Here is a 19362-nt window from a genome sequence, read left to right as displayed (position 1 = left end):
TGAGGCACTGACCCCGTTGTGCAGTAAGGGGTAAAATGGGTTGACTTTAATTGTAGATAATTTAAGGGTAAAGAGATAATCTGGAGATGTCTGTGAGCTTAGGGGGACAGAGGTTTCACAGCGTTGAGTGAGCACAACGTGGTGTTGCATTCTGGTGTGAATCTTGCTACAATGTCCGTAGTCAATCTTTACTTAAAACTCAATGGAATTGGAGTATTCCAAGAAAGTGTTAGAAACGTGGCAATGGTTGTCATCTGGCCGCAGCTAAATCACTGGATTACATCTCCCACGGCCTTTGGCACCTTTGACCTGGGTGATCGTTCTCGCTCTCTGAGCCTTTCTTCACCTAGCTGTCTTTCTCCACTCTCTGCCCTCTTCTCGGCCCCCTTTCTCCCTGACCTCTTGCTGATGGAAGCCCCAGGTTCAGTCCTCAGGCCCCTTGTCTTCTCTCTCTCTCACCTGATGAGCCCACTCTGTCTCATGGCTTTCAAGACTCCAATAAGTCATCAGTTTACATGTCCAGAGTGGGTCTCTTCTGAATTTCCCCTCCTAGATCCAGGCCTACTTGACATGTCCACCTAGGTGTCTAACAGCCGTTGCAAACCTGGTCTGCCTCCCACCCTTCTCTCTGGGAAGGAGAGTCCTGTTATACCCACAGCTGTCCCCAACTAGGTTATTGTCACTTCCATTGGGTCATTTTTCAGGGCTCTAATCTTGAGACACACCTCACTACCCCTTGGGATTCAGCCTATTCCCAAATCCCATTGGCTCTGCCATCAGAATCTATCAGGATCTCACTATCTCATTACCTCCAACTGCTGCCACTTCATCCTGCTGTTGTCGCTTCTCACTTGGAATTTTATAATGGCCTCCTGACCTGTTCTCAACCCAGAAGCTAGAGGACTCCTATTTATTTATACTCTATTTATTATTATTTTTTAAAATTTAAATTCATTTTGCCAACATATACTGTAACACCCAGTGCTCATCACATCAGGTGCTAGAGTGTTCCATTATAAAGGTAAATTATATCATGGGATTCTTCTCTACTCAAAATCCTGCACTGACTTCTCATTTCCTTCACAGCAAAAACCCAAATCCTAGCAGCGGCCTGTGAGGCCCTACATGGTCTGTCCCCCAGACCTCCCCAGTTCCTGGCTACTTTCCCTCTACGTGGACAACTCAATTAGCTACTCTCACCTTTGCTTACTGCATTTTAGCCACATCAGCCTCCTCACTGTTTCTGAGGAAAGATAAGGCCTTACTTCAGGACCTTTGCACTGACTACTGCTTCTGCCTATAAAGTTGTTTCCACAGAGAGCCATGAGGCTACTCCCTCACGTCGGTTGGGTCTTTGCTCATAGGGCACATCTATTTAAGACGGGGACTTGTTCTCCCTTCTGTTCATGGCCGTAGTGCTTTCTATCTTCCTATCTTTTCCCTATAGCATTTATTGCTTCTAACATACTGTATCTATTATAACATCTGTTATATCTATTATTTATTGTGTTTTCTCCCATTAGAATGTAAGCTCCTTAAGGTCAGGGAACTTTGTTTTGTTCACAAACACCTAGAATGTATTCCAAACTCCTAACCAGTGACTGACACAGAGCAAGCACTCTAAATGTTCAGTGAATGAGAAAATAATGAACCCGGACATAAGTGACGCTGGCTGATTCTTACCCTGGCTGCGTTATAAATACGGAATATCCTGCTGATGATGTCCTCTTCTAAGTCAGCAGAAACAAATTCCACTTGGATGGGCCCATGTCTGTGAACTCCGTTCTCTGGCCAGTACTGCGGACACAACTGAGTTCACAACACAGAAACGCAAGGTTAATTATAGGAATGAAAGGACTCCTAACAGCTTGGAGGAGGTCACTTTTGACATTCAGTAAGTCTTAATACTTCCTTGATTCACTTCATTTTCTTTCCTCTCCCTCCCTCTTTATCTCCTGGCAAGTAGATTTAAGGACTTTCTTGTTGGCTGATTCCTCAGCTCCACCTGTCCTTCTACTACTTTTTCTTCATTTTCTTAGAAAGCATCTTTAAGCCACAAGCCATTCTGCTTTCCAAGGAGGCCATCTGGATGCTGTTCAATGCATCCCATTGTGAGATCCCTTCTGCATGCCTTTATCAGGCCCTGGGGAGATGGCACTGGCTGCCATTACAAGAGTTAAGATACTTGAGATGGTGCATGTACCTGCTGGCACCCAAATCTCCATCCTCCCCCATGTGGGCTTGCTTTGTACTTTGTAATCATTTTTGGGAATAGGGTCATTCAGTGACAAGATACTGGTAACAGTGTTGGGTTACATTTTCATGATCTGGTCCAAACCCTCCCAGCTGAGATCTAGGAAACCTGATATAATAAGAGTAAAGGCCTTTGTGTTTTACCCAGAGGTGGTTTTAATGAAAATCACAGTTTCCTAGAGTCTCACACACCAGGTATTGGTGACACCAGGTAACTAAAACTTTGTGTGAATGTGATGCACACCTTAGTGTGGAAGAAGAGATGCTGGGAAGGGTGGCTTATGAAAGAGGCATCTTAGTTTGCTACCACCCCACAGAAATACTAAACGTTCAGAGAGATGGGGAGAACCCCCACGACTTTTCCTTCTCGCAGACCTTTGAGATGCCTTGAGAGCCTTTAAAGTCTGAAATTAAACTTTTTAAAATATTTTATTTATTTATTTATGAGAGACAAACAGAGAGAGGCAGAGACACAGGCAGAGGGAGAAGCAGGCTCCCTGTAGGGAGCCCGATGTGGGACTTGATCCCCGGACCCCAGGATCACACCCTGAGCCAAAGGCAGACACTCAACTGCTGAGCCACCCAGGTGCCCTGAAATTAAACTTCTTTTCGGACTTGGTATCCAATGATGCTTTTGGGAGTAGAGTTTAATTTTTATCTTTCTGATTTACCAGAGGGACGAGTAGCTTATGGGAGGCAAGAGGGAATTACTTCATTATCTATGGTTTCTATTGGGCCAAGAGCAGATGAAAAATCTATCTCATTTTAAGCAGAATGATGTTACCACAAAAGGAGAATTCACATGTTGAATTTCCTTTTTTTGAATGACTTTTATTTTCCAAGGTACCTAAAATCTTATTGACAGAGGTTGTAAAGATTGATTTACACCCAAGATTGCAAGATAGTTTTCAGTTAACAGTGGGTCAACTGAAACAGCAATCTATTACAAAGAAGTTGAAGGTTTGAACCTTCATAAGAATAAGGGCGGAGTAAACTAAGGGTACTCTTTACGTTAGCTAAGTCTATAGTATTTTAAAAGTTACGTTTATTTATTTTAAAATAAGGCTTCCATAAACATTTCACTTCCTTCATTTCCTGGTGACAAGTTCTAAGACTGCCTTGTCAAATGACAGCACATTGATGTTTATTTTCCCTTCCTAACCAAGTGTACCCACTGTTAAAATTAACAGGCGTTATGATGGGAAGTCGAGATGGTAATAGAAGTCCTAACATGCACATCTGAACAGTTCTGCCCATTTTTCTCCAGACTGAGCTGGCTCTGTTTTCTGCTTGCTTTCTCAGTTCAAGCCCTGATTAAAGCTTATCACTTACACCGGAGAAATATGAATGGCCCGAGCCAGCAAGTGGTGCTTGGCACGCCACATTCTGCACTCAGCCCAAGTAAACCGTGTAGAAAATGGCTTAAATGGTGCATAACACGTCCATGAACCAGACCTATAAATACTTAAAATAGTTGAGTGCTATTCTTGTACAACTGCAGAGACTTTAAGTTCAAATGCTCAGTTTAGTGTTTTCTAAATGACTGTGTCCCAGGAGCCTCTTTCTCTCACTCTGAAAATCAGCTCTGTCTGTTGAGCGGAATTGGACTCTTTGTCTTCTCCCACCAGGGTCGGCTAAGGCTTGGTTTGAATCCAGACAGTTAGGGTTTAGAATGCAGCTTTAGAATTCCAACATTATCGTTCTAAAAGAACATGGGGAAGTCACTAATGCCTGATTCACAGATATGAAAAAAGCACTGTATCACTACATTTCAGGATTCACATTAGGGGGAAAGGGATGATTCTGAAGAGGAAACAGTCACTTGTCCCCTAATGGTCTTTGACTGAAGAATCTTGAATTAGTGACATTTAACCCATGGCATTGTGAGTTAGAAGATCAGGATCCCTGGTGCTATTTTGAGTTGGGCCTTTGAAGTTCCCTGAATTGTAGTGCTGCTGGTCTTTAAAAATGGCTGCAATCTCTCTTTTGGAGGGGATCAATGTGGAAGACTTCTAAAATATTTAAGCTTCTTACGTAGAGAGGACTAGATGAGGACAAGGATTATCATTATTATTTCATTCACTAGCTTTCAGGCTAGAGCCTTAACAATATCATGTAGGGCCTCAAACATAATTAAAAATATTAAAGAACTGAAGTGAACGTCCACGGAAATTATGGCAGATTGATGACAATAAAATGGATTTCAGGAAGGAAAACTCTGTCCAAGTTGGATGCTAAAACTCTTCAGGCCTCTTTTTTTTTTTTTTTTTCTTTTTTAAACTTGTCTCTACCAGATAGAAAATTAATTCAGTTTCAGAACAAGTTTATTCTTAAAACACAAGAAGTCCAAAGTTCCCATAACACCCTCTGACACGGTGGTTAAGTGTGTAATCGGCATAGCTGTACCCGAATGCAATAAATTCAGCTCCTAAAGGGCCACTGTGCCAATGCTTGCCGACAATTCCCTTTAAGGGAATGTTTCTAACCCCATTACTAGTACCTAGTCAATACAGCCCTATTCTTTCTCTTTTTAGGTGTAAGGACAGCAGCTATGGGGAAGCCCCATTTATCATTCTGAGCTTCTTTTATGTCCAAGTCCCAGTTTTATTTCTTTTTACTATCTTTACCAAAGAGTTGACAAAAGTAATCGTTGTCCCTTAAACGCACTTGCCGGTCTCCACTGTCACCCCAGTGTGACCATCTCGACCTGCAGGCTCCAGTGAGCCATGCCAGGAAGTCCACTGCTGCCCTTGAATGGGAGAAGCTCTGTGCTGGGTGCTGCTGTCCTTTCCTCGGGGCTCCCTGGTTTGCTGGCTCTGTTTGATGCAGGTGTGTGACATTCTTATCCCGCAGCTCTGACTCCACCCATGACCCTGTATCTCCCTCTGGTTTCTATTTCCATCTTTTGGGAATAGCCAATTTCTGACCCTGTCTTGCCTGTCACTTTATGATCTTAATCTTTTGGGTTTCAGATTTCACCCCCAACCCTAATTCCATCTGCTTTTCACATTTGTGCTTTCGCTCCAGCTCCCACCCGTCAGCTGGCATTTGTGATCCATGTTCTCATTGTGCAAGCAGAACAAACCCAGATTTGACTCTGGGCACAAGCCTCACCTGGGCAGGATCCACATCATTTAGCATAACCACAGACGTGCAGTGATAATCCAGGACCAGTCTCCAGAAGTCTTTCACTGTGTTTGGCAAAGGGTGCTGGGTGACTATAAAAGCTGAAGGCTGTTTATAGCTCTGCAAACACAAACAAGAAAGATCCAGATATACCCAGGAAAATGAAAAGGGGGGAAGGCTTCAGTTATCTTGTGCACATGGAAACTTGTGACACAGAACTCTGGGCACATTTAACAACTGCTGAATCCCAGCAGCACTGTCAACACCGAAACAGACTAAATATAGACTTATCTGCAGAATACTAATCATAAAGTATTCTCACGTCGACACCCAGAGACCTTAATAAGTAGCTCTTACAAATCTTTTGATGTATCTGCTGGAAAGGCAGTATCGGCCCTATAGGTAAGTGTCTTAATGGAGAAAAATGTAATTTAATTTGCCAAAAACGTACAATGAAAATACTTCCGCTTTCCCTAAAATTTGTTCAAGGGTCATTTGTATGGGTGACAGGATTACTAATTTCTGCCGCAGAAGGATACACATGCTTCTTAGGGCTCTGGAGAGCCCTCAAGTAAACTTAAGTACCTTTTAACTGATATCACACCAATAGAATTAGAGTTTCCATATTAGCCCTGAAAATATCCATTTACTTTTCCCATCAATCGGACGGCAAACGTTCATTCGGTTAGAAGTAAACACACTGACAGGAGGTAATGAGTTGTGTGCTGTGTGTCCTGACACACCATTTTCCCCATGTTAATTACTGCCTGAACCGGGAGGCTGGGCCAGGAAAACAAGGCTGCGAACCGTGTTGTCCCACTTCCCTGCCTCACTGACTTAATAGCGGTCTCTCCCCCTCCGGCCGGCGGCTTAAGCCTAGAAGCGCTCGGGACGGTAGCTGGGACGTGTCTCACTGATCAGCGGGTCCCGGCAGGTGTCCCCCAGACACCGAGGCCGCGGCATCGCCGCAGGAGCACGTGGGCTCCGAAATGGGCCTCGCGGGCAAGCTCGCTGGCGTCTGAGCAACGAAGAACGAGGGCCGGGGAGTGGGAGCAGCGCAGGCCACGCTCGGCCGCCCGCGCGGTGGAGCAGCCCCTGGAGCACGGGCTTCCCGAGTCCGCGGGGCGGGGCGGGGATGGGGATGGGGATGCGGATGGGGATGCGGATGGGGATGGGGATGGGATGGGGATGGGGATGGGGATGGGGATGCGGATGGGGATGGGGATGGGGATGGGGATGGGGATGGGGATGGGGATGCGGATGGGGATGGGGATGGGGATGCGGATGGGGATGGGGATGGGGATGGGGATGCGGATGGGGATGGGGATGGGGATGCGGATGGGGATGGGGATGGGGATGGGGATGGGGATGGGGATGCGGATGGGGATGGGGATGGGGATGCGGGCTTGGGTCCCTGAGGGCGGGGCGGGGCGGGGCGGGGCGGGCTTACGTCCATAAGGGCCGCGTTGATGTAGTTGCTGCTCTCCCCGTCGATGGTGATGAGGAAGGGCAGGCAGCGGTCGGGGGGCAGGATGTCCATGCAGCGGTTCTTCTCGTGGTTGCGCGGCAGCAGCGCGATGCTGCAGTCCTCCACGCGCAGCGTCGGCGTCACCATGTTCAGGGTCTGCGCGGCAGCACACGGACGCGTGGGGAGGGGCCCGCGGCGGGGCGCACCGGCCGCAGGTGCACCGGCTCCGGGCCACGCTGCGGGAGGTCTGCGATCCTCCGCCGGCTACCGGGCTCCCCAACAGCCCCCACCCCCAGCCCCTCGCTTATTTCCCTTTCCTTCCCCTGGATTTTGTCCGCAGCCGCTGCCCATCAGATAGAAAGGCCGCCGCCGTGGACCTGGAGGACGACGTGCCATGTGGCCTAGGGCTGCGCACCCCGGGGCTTGGGAGTAAGAGGCCGGCTGTGTTTGACCCAGTGCCGCGTCCACTTGGACCCGGCGTCACGATGAGGCATGCGGCGAGGAGCTCTTGCCCAGCAAGCACTGGGAGCGCACCTGCTCGGTGTGGCGACACCCACGGGGGGAAATAGCCCCGCTAGACCACTGGCTCTCAACCGGGTCACTTGGCTCCCGGAGGCCACTGGCAAAATGTCTCTACACAGCGGTTGTGTCACAGCTCGGGAGGAGGTCTCCTGGCATCCAGGGAGGAGAAGCGAGGGGTGCTGCTAAATATCCTACAGGATAGCACCCACAGCCAAGAATTATCCAGCCCAAAATGTCAGTGACGCTGAGGCTGGGAAGCTCTGTGTTGGCTCAGGGGTTTCATAGCTGACTCTGAGATACTTCTGGAGGAGCAAAGCCACAGCCAACGGTTGCCTCTCCCTTTCACAGGACTTACCCGGAATTCCTCTTTGATCTGGCTGGAGTTAGTCTGCGGATCCAGTTTGTTCATGTCGTAATACAGAGACCTGACTTGGGAAGCGGGGACCGAGGTGTCTCCACAAAGACAGGCTTCCAGGATGGCATCATGGATAAACACGTACTGCTCCTAAAGAAGCAAAAGGGACTAGTTAGAAACCAGGGTGGGTTGGGAGAACTAGAGAAGAATGGAAGACAGCCAGCCCCCCTGTCTGCAGGGACAGCGGTCCATCGTGGACGATCCATTCCAGCCACAGCGAAACCAGGTGTAAGGACCTCACCGCTGGGACGTGGGGTCCCGCTACCAGAGTAGTGCAGATGCCCACGTGGGATGGCTGGCGTGTATGCTGACTGCCACGTGTGCAGCGCAACAGGAGGAAGAGACACATGGGCTCAATGCAGAAGCATGAAACAGATTGATTAAAACCACTCAGACACTGATAAATCCCAGAGCAAGCACTGTCATGCTGCACCGGCTGGGGCTTAACCACCTCTGTAATTCTGATCCCACGGGTTTGAGACTCAGTATTTCAGGTGAGGAAAGGAGCAGAACCTTATCTGTCCAAAATGGAAAGAGGAATTTGCTAACCAAATCAACAGTGTGAAGGATGTCCAGAGAAACTGGGCATCACTATGAAAATAAATAGTTTCCAGCACTTAGAACTACTTATTTTGAAACATTAATGTGATAATGACAAAAGTCCTTAGGTGTCCGGAGCAGAGCTCTTGTACGTATGCACCAGTCCACAGTATACACAAGGGCCCTCTCATTCTGAACTGGCACGGACTTTCCCTACAATTAATCAGTAGAGTTTCACCATATTTATTATTGATCTTTAATTACAGGAGATGCAAAAAGAGTCTCATTACTTTTTATTTTAATTTCTATAAATTACTAGGATGCTTGATTCTCAAAAACAGACCAGTCCTATTAAACAACACCTCAGGAACAGAGAGCCACGTGGGAAAGGGGACGTGGCAACATTTGATCAGCTGTAAAATACACTAAAGGATACATTATTATCATTATCTTCAAAGCAAAGAATCTCTATTACAAAGAAAAAAGATGACAAGAGCCTTTAGAGTTCCTGTTATTTTTTATTTAGGTTAATTGAAAATGGAATTAGGTTCCTGTAAACTTGAAACCAGTGGCTTTTGTAAACTTTAATGTAAAATCTGAATGGAAGGGATTCTTACTTATTCTTCCTTCTGCCTTATGAATCATTTTTTTCCAGGTGGTGGGTGTAATGCCTCCTTAAATCAAGCAGATATTAAGTAAAAATATGAATTTCCTCAGGGCAGGATGTAATTCTTTTCCTCAAGCATTTGAATTCCTGACACACCGTGAATTCTAATTTATAGAAGTACTAGGCAGTACGGAGTACTTCCACAATGTGTGCAAATTCCCATGATGCCAAGCCACTGGGCAGAATTTTTAGGGATAGGAGAAGAAAAAAGTGTACAGAGATTACCCTTAAGCCACTTGGCAAATGCCTGGCTATTCTCAGGAGTCATCTTGCTGTGGTTACTAGCTAGTTTAAAAGACATAATAAAAAAAATAGTACTGAATCCCTCAAAGCTTAATGTAGAGCTTCTACTGGGGCCATTGATGCAGAAGCATGGTCATATTTAGGCTCACTGCAGATTGTTACCTGGGAGACTCCTGGCCTTTTCTGTTAATGAAAGGAGAGAGGGAGGGAAGAAGAGGGAAAGAGATTGCCAGGTGTATCCCTTTTTCTTCTGAGGAGTTTTGAAGAGAGAATTGTCAGTGTTTCTTCCCCCCTTGGCTCTGGGAGGTGGGGTGCAGGGGGCCCAGGGATGAAGCCCAAGTACCTCTGTCTGCACCATGTTCACTCTCCGCGACCGCAGCTCCCGCACGCAGTTATAGATGTCAACCACGCCTTCCCTTTCTGCCATGTCCAACATGATATCGATCACGATGAAGCAGCCAGTCCTCCCTGCACCCGCACTGAGGGAAAAGAGGGGTCTGTCAGTGGAGAAAGGAGGACCCCTGTGCTTCTCCCTCTTTGACCTGTTTGCTATGGTGAAAGTCATCTAAATGAAATAACCATTTTGAAGTATACAGTCCAGTGGCATTTAGCACCTTCATGAGGTTGTCCAACCATACATCTATCAAATTCCAAACCATTGCCATCACCCCCAAAGGAGCCCCTTTATCTTCTGCCCACTGTACTTCCTTTGAGAGGCTCCAGGCACTCTGCTTACCTGCAGTGTACCACCAATGGGCCTGCATTGGGCGGGCTCTTGGATTTGACCTGCCGGACGAACCCCAGCAGCCCTGTGGCATGATAGGGGACCCCGTGATCCGGCCAGCCGGTGAAGTGAAACTGTCTGATCTCTCGGATCTCATGAACACCTCTCTGCCATCAGTCGGTCAGCACAGCAAGGAGGAAAGAGAACAAACAAAAATAAATGATGAGCAACCAGGAGAGCGTCAAGTATCCCTAAGCAGTCAGTCAGTAAGCCTAGGGCTAGGAAGCTATGCATAGCTGGGAGGAAGGTCATTCTTAGATTTAAAAAACACTTGGGAAGCCTTATTCCAGGTAGGAAGATATTCGTGAGGGTGAAAGGGAGGTGACGTTGGGGGAAAATGTCCATTTATAGGTGCAATTGCAGCAAATGGATGCACTCTGATTTCCTTGAAATTCCCTCCAAAGTAGGCTCTATCAACAGTGTGTGTCACTTAGATCCCATGGTGTGAAGTGCAAGTCCACAGAGAGAGAGGCACAGAACAGGGACCTGATGGACTTCAAGGGTATTTGTGGCCTCAAGACCAGCGACTGAAATGCAGGAGCCTTCTTTAGCTCTTCTGGGTTCTGGTACCTTCTTGCACACACTGTGGATGCACAGAGAATGTCACTGGAAAAGTGAATGGGGACCAGTGTCCAACTAGATAGGCCAGAGAACTCATGTTCATGTGCATCTCAGGTTTGTTAGGTTTCTCCTTCTATCTATCTATCTATCTATCTATCTATCTATCTATCTATCTATCTATCATCTTTTAGAGATTCTATTTATTTATTCATGAGAGATCCACAGACAGAAGGAGAGACAGAGGGAGAAGCAGGCTCTCACAGGGAGCCTGACGTGGGACTCGATCCCTGGACCCAGGATCATGCCTCAAGCCAAAGGCAGAGGCTCAACCGCTGAGCCACCCAGGCATCGCATAGGTTTCTCTTTCTAATTTGGGTAAACATTTAATCCACTCATCCAATCACCAACAATCTGAGTGAATGCGATGCTTCAGGCATGACTCCAGATGCTGGGGTCACAGAGCTATGGAGACAGGGTTTCCTGTCTCCATGTGGCCATCACAGCTGGCTTGTGACAGACAGGCAGGGCAGCAAATGTATACCATGGAAATCAAGAGGCATTTTTGCTGGAATTCTATGTTAGATCAGTAAATTGAAGAAGGAGGGTTACGTCCCAGTGAAGTAAAGTGAAGACAGAAGGAAAAAGACTTGCAGAGTTTTTTCTTTTTAATTTACTCCTGTTTTGAAAATAATAAAGTTGATTTATATCCATCAGTTTTTTTCTTTCAAACTATCAACCTAGATATTAAGGATGTGTTGCAAAACAGAAATCTGTTTTGAAAAAAAAAAAAAAAACACATGACTTCCAGAATAAGGCTAGATGGTAGATCTGTGATCAAGTTTGACTTCTCTTTTCCCTTATTTGATGAGCACTTACTGAATACCATCTCTGTGTTGGGCTCTGAATTTGGTTTTACTGTTATCTTAACATTAAATACCCATTACCGTGCTCACTATCACATTGGTCATTGTTTGCATACACTTAGCAAGCAAGTATATTCTTAGGAAGCAAGTAATTCTTCTTCCTAAGTAATTCTTAGGAAGAAATTCAGATTTTTTTTTGTTTTTTAGAAATTTGGAATTTTTAATGTGCTTGGAAAAACTAGAAGAGGCAAACAATTACAGATTTTAAGATAAGACTTGTATGCTGCCAAGGTGTTAATATGCCTTAGTTTAATAACCCACAAATGCTGAAGCTTTATTTCTCCTTGAAAATCATACTATTCTTTAATGGAGTTTAAGCACTAAGGAATTAAATCATTCAGGGATTCAGAAATGCAAATCCATACCATCATCTACTAAATATGCTCTGTGACTCCAGAGTAATACTACTGGGTGGTTAGGAGCCCTCATCTCTTATCACTGAAACCATGGTAACATTTTGGCCAATCCCAAAATCTCCACCAGAAGACAAACGGTTGAGCCTGTATCACCTTCTAAAGCTCTGGAGAGCCCCTCTGAGCTTTACATGTGACACCTGAGCAGGGGTAGTTCCATGAAGTGGGAAAGCCTCTAATAAATATTTATTTATTCCAAAGAGGACAAAGGGCATTTGTTTCTCCCATATACTGTTTTTGTTTGTTTGTTTGTTCTAAATTTTTTATTTTTTGAGATCTTTACTTCCTAGCTTTGGTAGATTGCAGCCCCAGCATCCTCCAAGTTCAGAACCCCAGCCACCAGGAGAAGGGCCCCGAACTGAGCTCTTAAGACTCATTTTCTGAGCAAGGTAAATGTCAGTTTCTGGCATGCAGAGACCGTTTTCCTAAAATAAGCCTCTACCCTCTAATATGTTCACTATTGACAAGATCAGCAAAGGCAACTGCTTCTGAGCCAACTCTTATTCTTGTTTGTGGATGTGGCAATTTCTCCTTTTGCTGTTTTGTAATATATTTTGGTGAAAAGATCATCAATGTGATCGCTGATTGCAGCTCAGATATCCCAACTTGATATCAATTATATTTTTTGTTTACTTTTCATTGTAACAAGTATTAATGATACATAAAAAAGTGACATTTACTTCATTTGCCAAGTAAATACAATAGGAAGGAAGAACCCAAGACGTCATAGTGCCTCACTCAAAGTGGGTGCTTAATAAATAAGTCTCGTGGAATGAATCAGTCACCAACTACCCTTTCTGCCCTTAAGCGTGCAGGATCATATTTCCAGTGCCATCTCTGAGGCACCTCCTGAGTAGAGAGATTTTGGTGGCCAACGTCAACTTCCTTTCTGGCAGGACAGTGAGCGAGAGATTCACCAGGCTCCCTCGATTCATGGAGACTTCTGAGCTGTTTTCTTCCTGACACGATGACAATTTTATTATTTAAAATCTATTTAGCTTTGAGTCATCAGCTGCAGGAGAAAGGAAATATGACAATCCCATGCAAAACAAGAACTCAGCAGTTTCAAATTGCAATGTGTCTTCTTGTCTGCTTGTTTGGGGGGTAGAGCCCAAATCCATCTTTCACCTTGAGTCCCTTGGTGCAACATACTCTCAAAATAGAACCTGAATTGCAGGCCTCGCAAAGAATATACTTGACTGTTTTTCTTTTTTTTTTCCTTTCTCTTCTAAGGAGAAAGTTTAAAATCTACAGGAAGTGATCCACAGAAGTACTAATGATTTGTTTGCCTTAAAGATTTCAATTGCCCAGTTAGGAAATCACTAACATGTCATTTTGATTTCCGCCAAATCCTTAATAGCCTCCTTACTCCCTTCCTTCCACCAACTTTTGCTGGTTATCTGAGGACTAAAATAACTGGATATTTCAGAAACATTTCTGTGCAGCTGGGAATGTAGGAGAGCACAATAAGAGGTTAAAAAAAGAGCAAAGAAACAAACAAACCCTTCCTCTAGCAACAGAGATGCATTTTCAGCTTATTAGAGAGCTGACTATTGTTCAAAGAACTCCATGTTTAAGTGATGGCTTCGGATGATTTTTTTTTTTTAAGAAAAAAATATTGAGGGTCTTTTATCACTATCTGTTTTAATGCAGTTATTCATGAGCGCTCTTGCCAAGAGCCATACAAAAATCCTCCACATTTTTTTTTCCAATCCTGCCTAAGAAAAAGAAGAAGAAAAAAAAAACAGACATCAAAGTGTGAGGTTCAGAACTTGAAGAATTGAGTCAACCAGAACTCCACATTCTTTGAAGTCTCCAAGCCTCCTGCCTACTTATTAAAAAAGACAGGCTAAGGAAAAAAAATGCTAAATAGTATGAGAAACAGATTAAAATAAAGTCTTTTCAGCCTTGTGATTCTATGACAAATATGGATTTGAAAACCGGGATATGTAGTTGAAAACATCAGGGTAAATTAGCCAAAACACAGATGCTGCCATTTCCTTGATTTTCCCAAACTGGTCTTGTTAATCCAAAAAGTGCATTTAGATGCGATGAAAATTAGAGAGGAAGGTCAGGAGCCAACGGCCCAGCAGTGCACTTATCACCCAGGTCCTCCAAGGCAACCTGCTGCTATTGAATGAGTGTAGGCTTTTACTGCACCAATTTGTGACAAAATTGTTAGGCCCAGGGCAGGGCACAGTTATGGGGAATCGTCTCTTGATGGAAAAGGCTGTGGACCTCTGAGACAAAACTGTGTGTCCCCTTCATCAAAGGCAAGATGAGGATCAGAAGGCAGAGTGTTTCTCAGTCACATCACTTCCACTCTCCCCACAGCCTACCTGTGCCACTTCTCTGGATGGACTGCAGTTTGCTTCACCTCCGGCCCCTCCCTATGTCAGCAGAAAGAGGGGGAATAAGGAAATTCCCTGTTATGCCCTACAGTGTGCTTCCCAGAGAAGAGGCCCCATCCATGCACATGGGATGAGGCAAAGTAGAGCCACAGCACAGCATTCATGACCCAACACCAGCAAGTACAAAGGCTGAAACCAGTATGAGAATGAGTATGAATGAAGGGACTAGTGCATGCAAGAGTGTCCTGTATCTGCCTATGTTTCCAGGTAGGTCACTTCCACCTGGAAAAATACACCAGTCCACATGGAGCCATAGGCCTGAAAAGCCTCAAGGAAGTAGGGCCTGGGTCTCAGCACTGACACTAACTCACTACTAGGAAACCCATATGGCCGGACAATATGAAGGACATTTATCGAAGTGTGAACAGAAAAAGAGAGATGGGCCGAACAATATCAACTAGGTTAAACAGAAAAGGGAAATAGATCCGCATTATCTTTTGATTTAGTAGCATAATATAGATTCTTATGAAATGGGAATGATTTGCTTTGAAGATGGAACCAAACCATTATAGAATCGGAGGCAGGATGCAATCTTGACACATCACTAGGCAAAGCCTCCCTGCATTCAGGTGTGACCACATATAAATTATCCAAAGGAAGTTAATGAGGCTGCTACCACTAACATCTGACCATAACTTTTCAAAGTGGTGTGAAAACTTACCTTTTCAACAGCAAATGTTCTTATCACATATTCTGCTAGTAGTTCTGTTTCTATTAGGGTAACTTTAATGTCTTTATATATCTCTGTGTCATCTGGCCAGTACTTGCAGCATTTGACCTTTAGAAAACACAAAGGAAATGAAGGGTTTAGAGGGGATTTTTTTTTTCTTTTTTTGTTTTCTCTTTTGGAGCTACCCAAATGATGGGTCACAGTGTGATTTACAGGATAAAATTTGCACACAAAAACAGAAATTTAGCTCTACACTTCAGAATGAGGTTTATTTATTTTTTAGATCACCTGTGTTTCTTTTCTCACCCTCAGAAGAAAACAAAATTTGAATTATAAGGGTAGGAAAGCCTAAGAAAATTGTCTAAAGTTCACAAGTTGTATTTAAATAGCAAACATCCCAGTTACCATGACCATTCACTTCCTGTTTATCTCTATTCAGGGAAGGGCTTGGAAAAATAAACGATAAAAGGTAGTTTACAACATTTTAGCTCCTCTGAATTTAAAATTCCTTCTAGGTCAGAAGTTGCCTAAACAATTTTGAGATTTTTTTCTGGCGAGGGAAGATTTTTTTCTGGCGAGGGAGATTTTTTTCTGGCGAGGGAGATTTTTTTTCTGGCGAGGGAAGTCACTATGCGGTTTTCCCAAGTTAAAATTACACATTCATTTTAATCTAAGTAAATTCTACATACAAAACTTGGTAAAATATGAGCAGTAGTCTTTCCACATTGCCAGAAGCCTCTAATCTAAAGATTTTTCAGGTGGAAGAAATTTGTTAACTTGGCCCCCTTCTAGTGAATTGATTTTTTGTCCTGTAGCTCTTCCAGACCTCAGTGAATGCCTGGAAGGAGGGAAGAACAGGAGGGAGGCTGGGCCACCCCCCCCCCCCCAGGTGGCTGATAGGGGTGGGGGTGGGGTGCTCTCTCCTTAGCATCTGTGATGTAGGAACGAATTAAAGGCAGATGGGGCTGGGCAGGGAAAGGTAAGGGAAAGGCCCCAGAGCCAGGCTCCTACCCATCCCCAGGAAACAGAGATAAGACAGTAAAAACAGGAAAATCAAACCTGGCTCCCTAGCTCCAATTGTTAGGGAGTCTCCCCCTTTAATGGCTACTAAGTAATCACAGAAACCACAGATGTAGGAAATGTTATGGAGGAGATAGTAACCTGAGAGAAGGGAATACCTTGGTTGGGCTCATGTTATTTATTAAAAAAAAAAAAAATCTTGTTTGTTGCTATGACAGTTACAAGTTCATGTTTGTTGTAAATATCCACCCTGATATTGACAAGAAATGGAGACCCTAAAGGCCCTCAGTGGCAACCCTGTGGGGACCCCCTCACTCCTGGGAGCTGCCTCTGTGTCTCTGCTTAATGCACCTCTATTGTTTGCTCTCTGTTGTCTCTGAGATTCATTCTTCGGCTTCAGCAGACAAGAACCAAGCTCTCCCACATCATCTGCTCTTCTGTCCTGAAGTCCTGACAGCTTTATCCACTCCTGTTGCTCTTCCTCTGTGGATGACTGCTCTACCTCCAGCTCTGTTTCTCCAAGTGCTGAATTTAATTTCTGACTTGTTTTGTGGGCATTTTCTGTGGAAATCTTTCCAAAGACGAAGTACAAAGCCAGTACGTCTAAAACCGAATCCTTGGTCCCTCATCCCCCCACCCCCTGTCTGACTCCCAAGGTCAATGACACCATGATTTCTGCAGTTACCCAGGCACAAAATCTGCTGATTCCTTCTACAAAACCAACTGCCAAGTCTTAAGACTTGGAAATAAGAGTATAAGAGTTAAATAAGAGTATTTTCGAGTTATCTCTCAAATAACATTCTCCAACTTGTTTTTCTCTGTCAGAATATTAGTTCAGGTTCTGGTACTTCCTGCATGGGCATTCTCCCCATACCACCCAAGAACCCTTCCAAAGTGTAATCCCAGGGGCATTCACTTGCCCTGCTTAAGAAGCTTCTATTTCCAACTACAACCCATGAAATTAAAGAGAAATTAAATTTGGCTCAGCATGTAAGGACTTTTTATTTACTTGGCCACAACTAACATTTTCTGCTATATCTTTTACTACTGTCCTTTTTATCCACATATATTTTATGTTCAAAGATAAGTGGCTCACTCAGATCCAAACTCCTACTCATGCCATTCCTTCTGCTTGGACTGTTCTCTTCCAACTTGTACTTTGTTCCAGCTGAAGATTTTATTCATTCTTCAAAGTACATCTCAAATACCACACCCCTTTCAAAGTCTTTCTTCTATAGATGAGAGCTTTCTCTCACTCTCTCTCTCTCTCTCTCTCCCTGATCCTCTGATAACACATGCCTGTCCTGTTAATAGGATCCCTTCTTACACTGCTTGATTCTGCTTATTACCTGTCAGCATGAAAAGGGTGGTGTATTGCTTTTTTTTTAAAGATTTTATTTATTTATTCATGAGAGACAGAGAGAGAGAGATAGACAGAGACAGAGACACAGGCAGAGGGAGAAGCAGGTTCCTCGCAGGGAGCCCGATGTGGGACTCGATCCCGGGACTCCAGGTTCAAGTCCTGGGCCTGGGTGCTAAACCACTGACCCACCTGGGCTGTCCTGTATTGCTTATTTCTGTAAACCATGCAACATCTGCCAGTGTGTCCCGTACACAACACCTATACATGCAGTAGATCCATACAGGATTGATCTCATGGAGAAAATCATAGGATTGGCGTAGGACGGAAAATTCCAGATTGGGAGAGTGCTGAATTTTATTTCTGACTTGCTTTGTGGGCATTTTCCGTGGAAATCCTTCCAAAGAAATCCTTCTTTTTTATAAAAAGAAGTACGGGCTGAGATGACCTCTTCCAGAATGCCAAACACCTTGGTACACTAATGTTTCCAGTGTGGTACATGGCTGGTCATTATCTCAGCTGCTTCTTCAAGAAACTTTTTGGCAGCTGCTTCGGTATAGTTCTACTTAAGCCTTATTAGTATTACTTGGCAAGATGTAAGCCAGACACATTAGGGTTTGGGGATACAGTGGAACATAAGACAAAGATAGTCCCTGTCTCATTAAATTTTTAGTCTTTTTTGGGAGTCTTTTTTTTTTTTCCCCTCATAGGAACATTATCTGTGACTTTACAGAGTATAAATATTTTTAAGTATTATGGCTTATATATAATGTTTCAAAGATTTACATTAGCTCTTTGCAGCGTTTAAAATACTCTGTGTGAGAAGGATAATTTCTCTGGTTCCTTTCCTTGGCATAAGGTGAATCTGGGCAGATCATGCATATTTGTGATGATGTCTAACTTGATACTAACCCTAATTTCACTTATAGAATGCCTAATTACTTTCACAATGCTAATTAACAGAGATGCTTAGGTTGTATAGATGCTTAGGTTGTATATACTAGAGTCCCTTCTATATTGGGAGATTTGCCTTTACCTAGAGATTCCAGTTACGCAAGCAGAAGGTAGTGGATAGGTACAATGGGAGTATTTAATGTGTGTTTCTAAAGTTAAACGGTTTTTACTTAAAAAAGGTTTTATTTATTCATGAGAGACACAAAGAGGGATAGAGGTAGAGACACAGGCAGAGGAAGAAGCAGGCCCCATGCAGGGAGCCCGACGTGGGACTCGATCCCGGGACTCCAGGATCATGCCCTGGGCCAAAGGCTGGTGCTCAACTGCTGAGCCACCCAGGCGTCCCTAAAGTTAACCAATTTTCAATAGAATGAATATAGAATTCAAAACCTATGTATTTCTCAGCAAATTACAAGAGACCAGAACACACCCACACCTGCATCCTATGCTATACTGGGTGCATCGTATCTAATAAAGATACCTTATTAGAATGCAATCAGTGTAGGACATATAGCCGGTCACCTATTTTAGACTCCTTACCCTCCCCATCCCAAATTTTCAACAAATATGGGTGCTAGCGGCTTCAACGCCTTGGAGTCAGGGACACCAGAAGTCCTTGCAGCGTATTGAAGGCTTAGCGTTCCGTTTTGGGATCGTTCTCCCAACTCCCTTGGGAGAGCTAGGGTTCCGCGGGCACGGCCACCCATCCCTCCCCCATCCCCTGTGCGCCCCGCCGGCCAGATGCAGCCGGGCGCCCCCACGCGTCGGCGGCAGGAAGCGGGGGCGGGGTCCCGGGGGGGGGGGGTCGCCGAGCGTCTCTAACTACAGCCCCGCCCCTGCCGGCCAGGTGCCACCGCCCTCCCAGGGAAGCGCGTGAGCGGCGAGAGACGCGGGCCGCTCTCGGATCCGGCCGGATGCATCACAGGAGCGGTGATTAGCAGAAAGGAAGCCTTGGGGCTGCTTCCTTCCAGAACGTGTTTATGGGTCGAGCCTTTCCGTGCAGAGGCACCTGGCTGGGCGGCGCAGAAGAGG

At 44.8% G+C, this 19362-nt stretch overlaps 1 protein-coding gene across 8 annotated transcripts in view; it reads right to left on the bottom strand.

Annotated features, from left to right (window-relative positions):
• Nucleotides 1-19362, bottom strand: part of PTPRM (protein tyrosine phosphatase receptor type M) — a 778989-nt gene that overhangs the window by 16294 nt on the left and 743333 nt on the right. For 4 of the 8 annotated variants that reach the window (XM_038543828.1, XM_038543829.1, XM_038543831.1 and 1 more), the window contains 8 exons: nt 14988-15104; nt 14255-14305; nt 9971-10125; nt 9578-9713; nt 7725-7874; nt 6830-7003; nt 5368-5499; nt 1684-1809 (listed from right to left, as the gene is read on the bottom strand). In XM_038543828.1, the coding sequence (XP_038399756.1) occupies nt 1684-1809; nt 5368-5499; nt 6830-7003; nt 7725-7874; nt 9578-9713; nt 9971-10125; nt 14255-14305; nt 14988-15104 (1041 nt within the window). The remainder of the gene's footprint in view (nt 1-1683; nt 1810-5367; nt 5500-6829; nt 7004-7724; nt 7875-9577; nt 9714-9970; nt 10126-14254; nt 14306-14987; nt 15105-19362) is intronic. The other 4 variants (XM_038543830.1, XM_038543832.1, XM_038543833.1 and 1 more) reach the window with 1 other exon arrangement.

The sequence above is a fragment of the Canis lupus genome, chromosome 7, assembly GCF_011100685.1.
Source record: "Canis lupus familiaris isolate Mischka breed German Shepherd chromosome 7, alternate assembly UU_Cfam_GSD_1.0, whole genome shotgun sequence".
In the NCBI taxonomy this organism is placed as follows: domain Eukaryota; kingdom Metazoa; phylum Chordata; class Mammalia; order Carnivora; family Canidae; genus Canis; species Canis lupus.
Note: the sequence above shows the minus strand (reverse complement) of the source record. Positions and strands in the feature narration are given on the sequence as shown.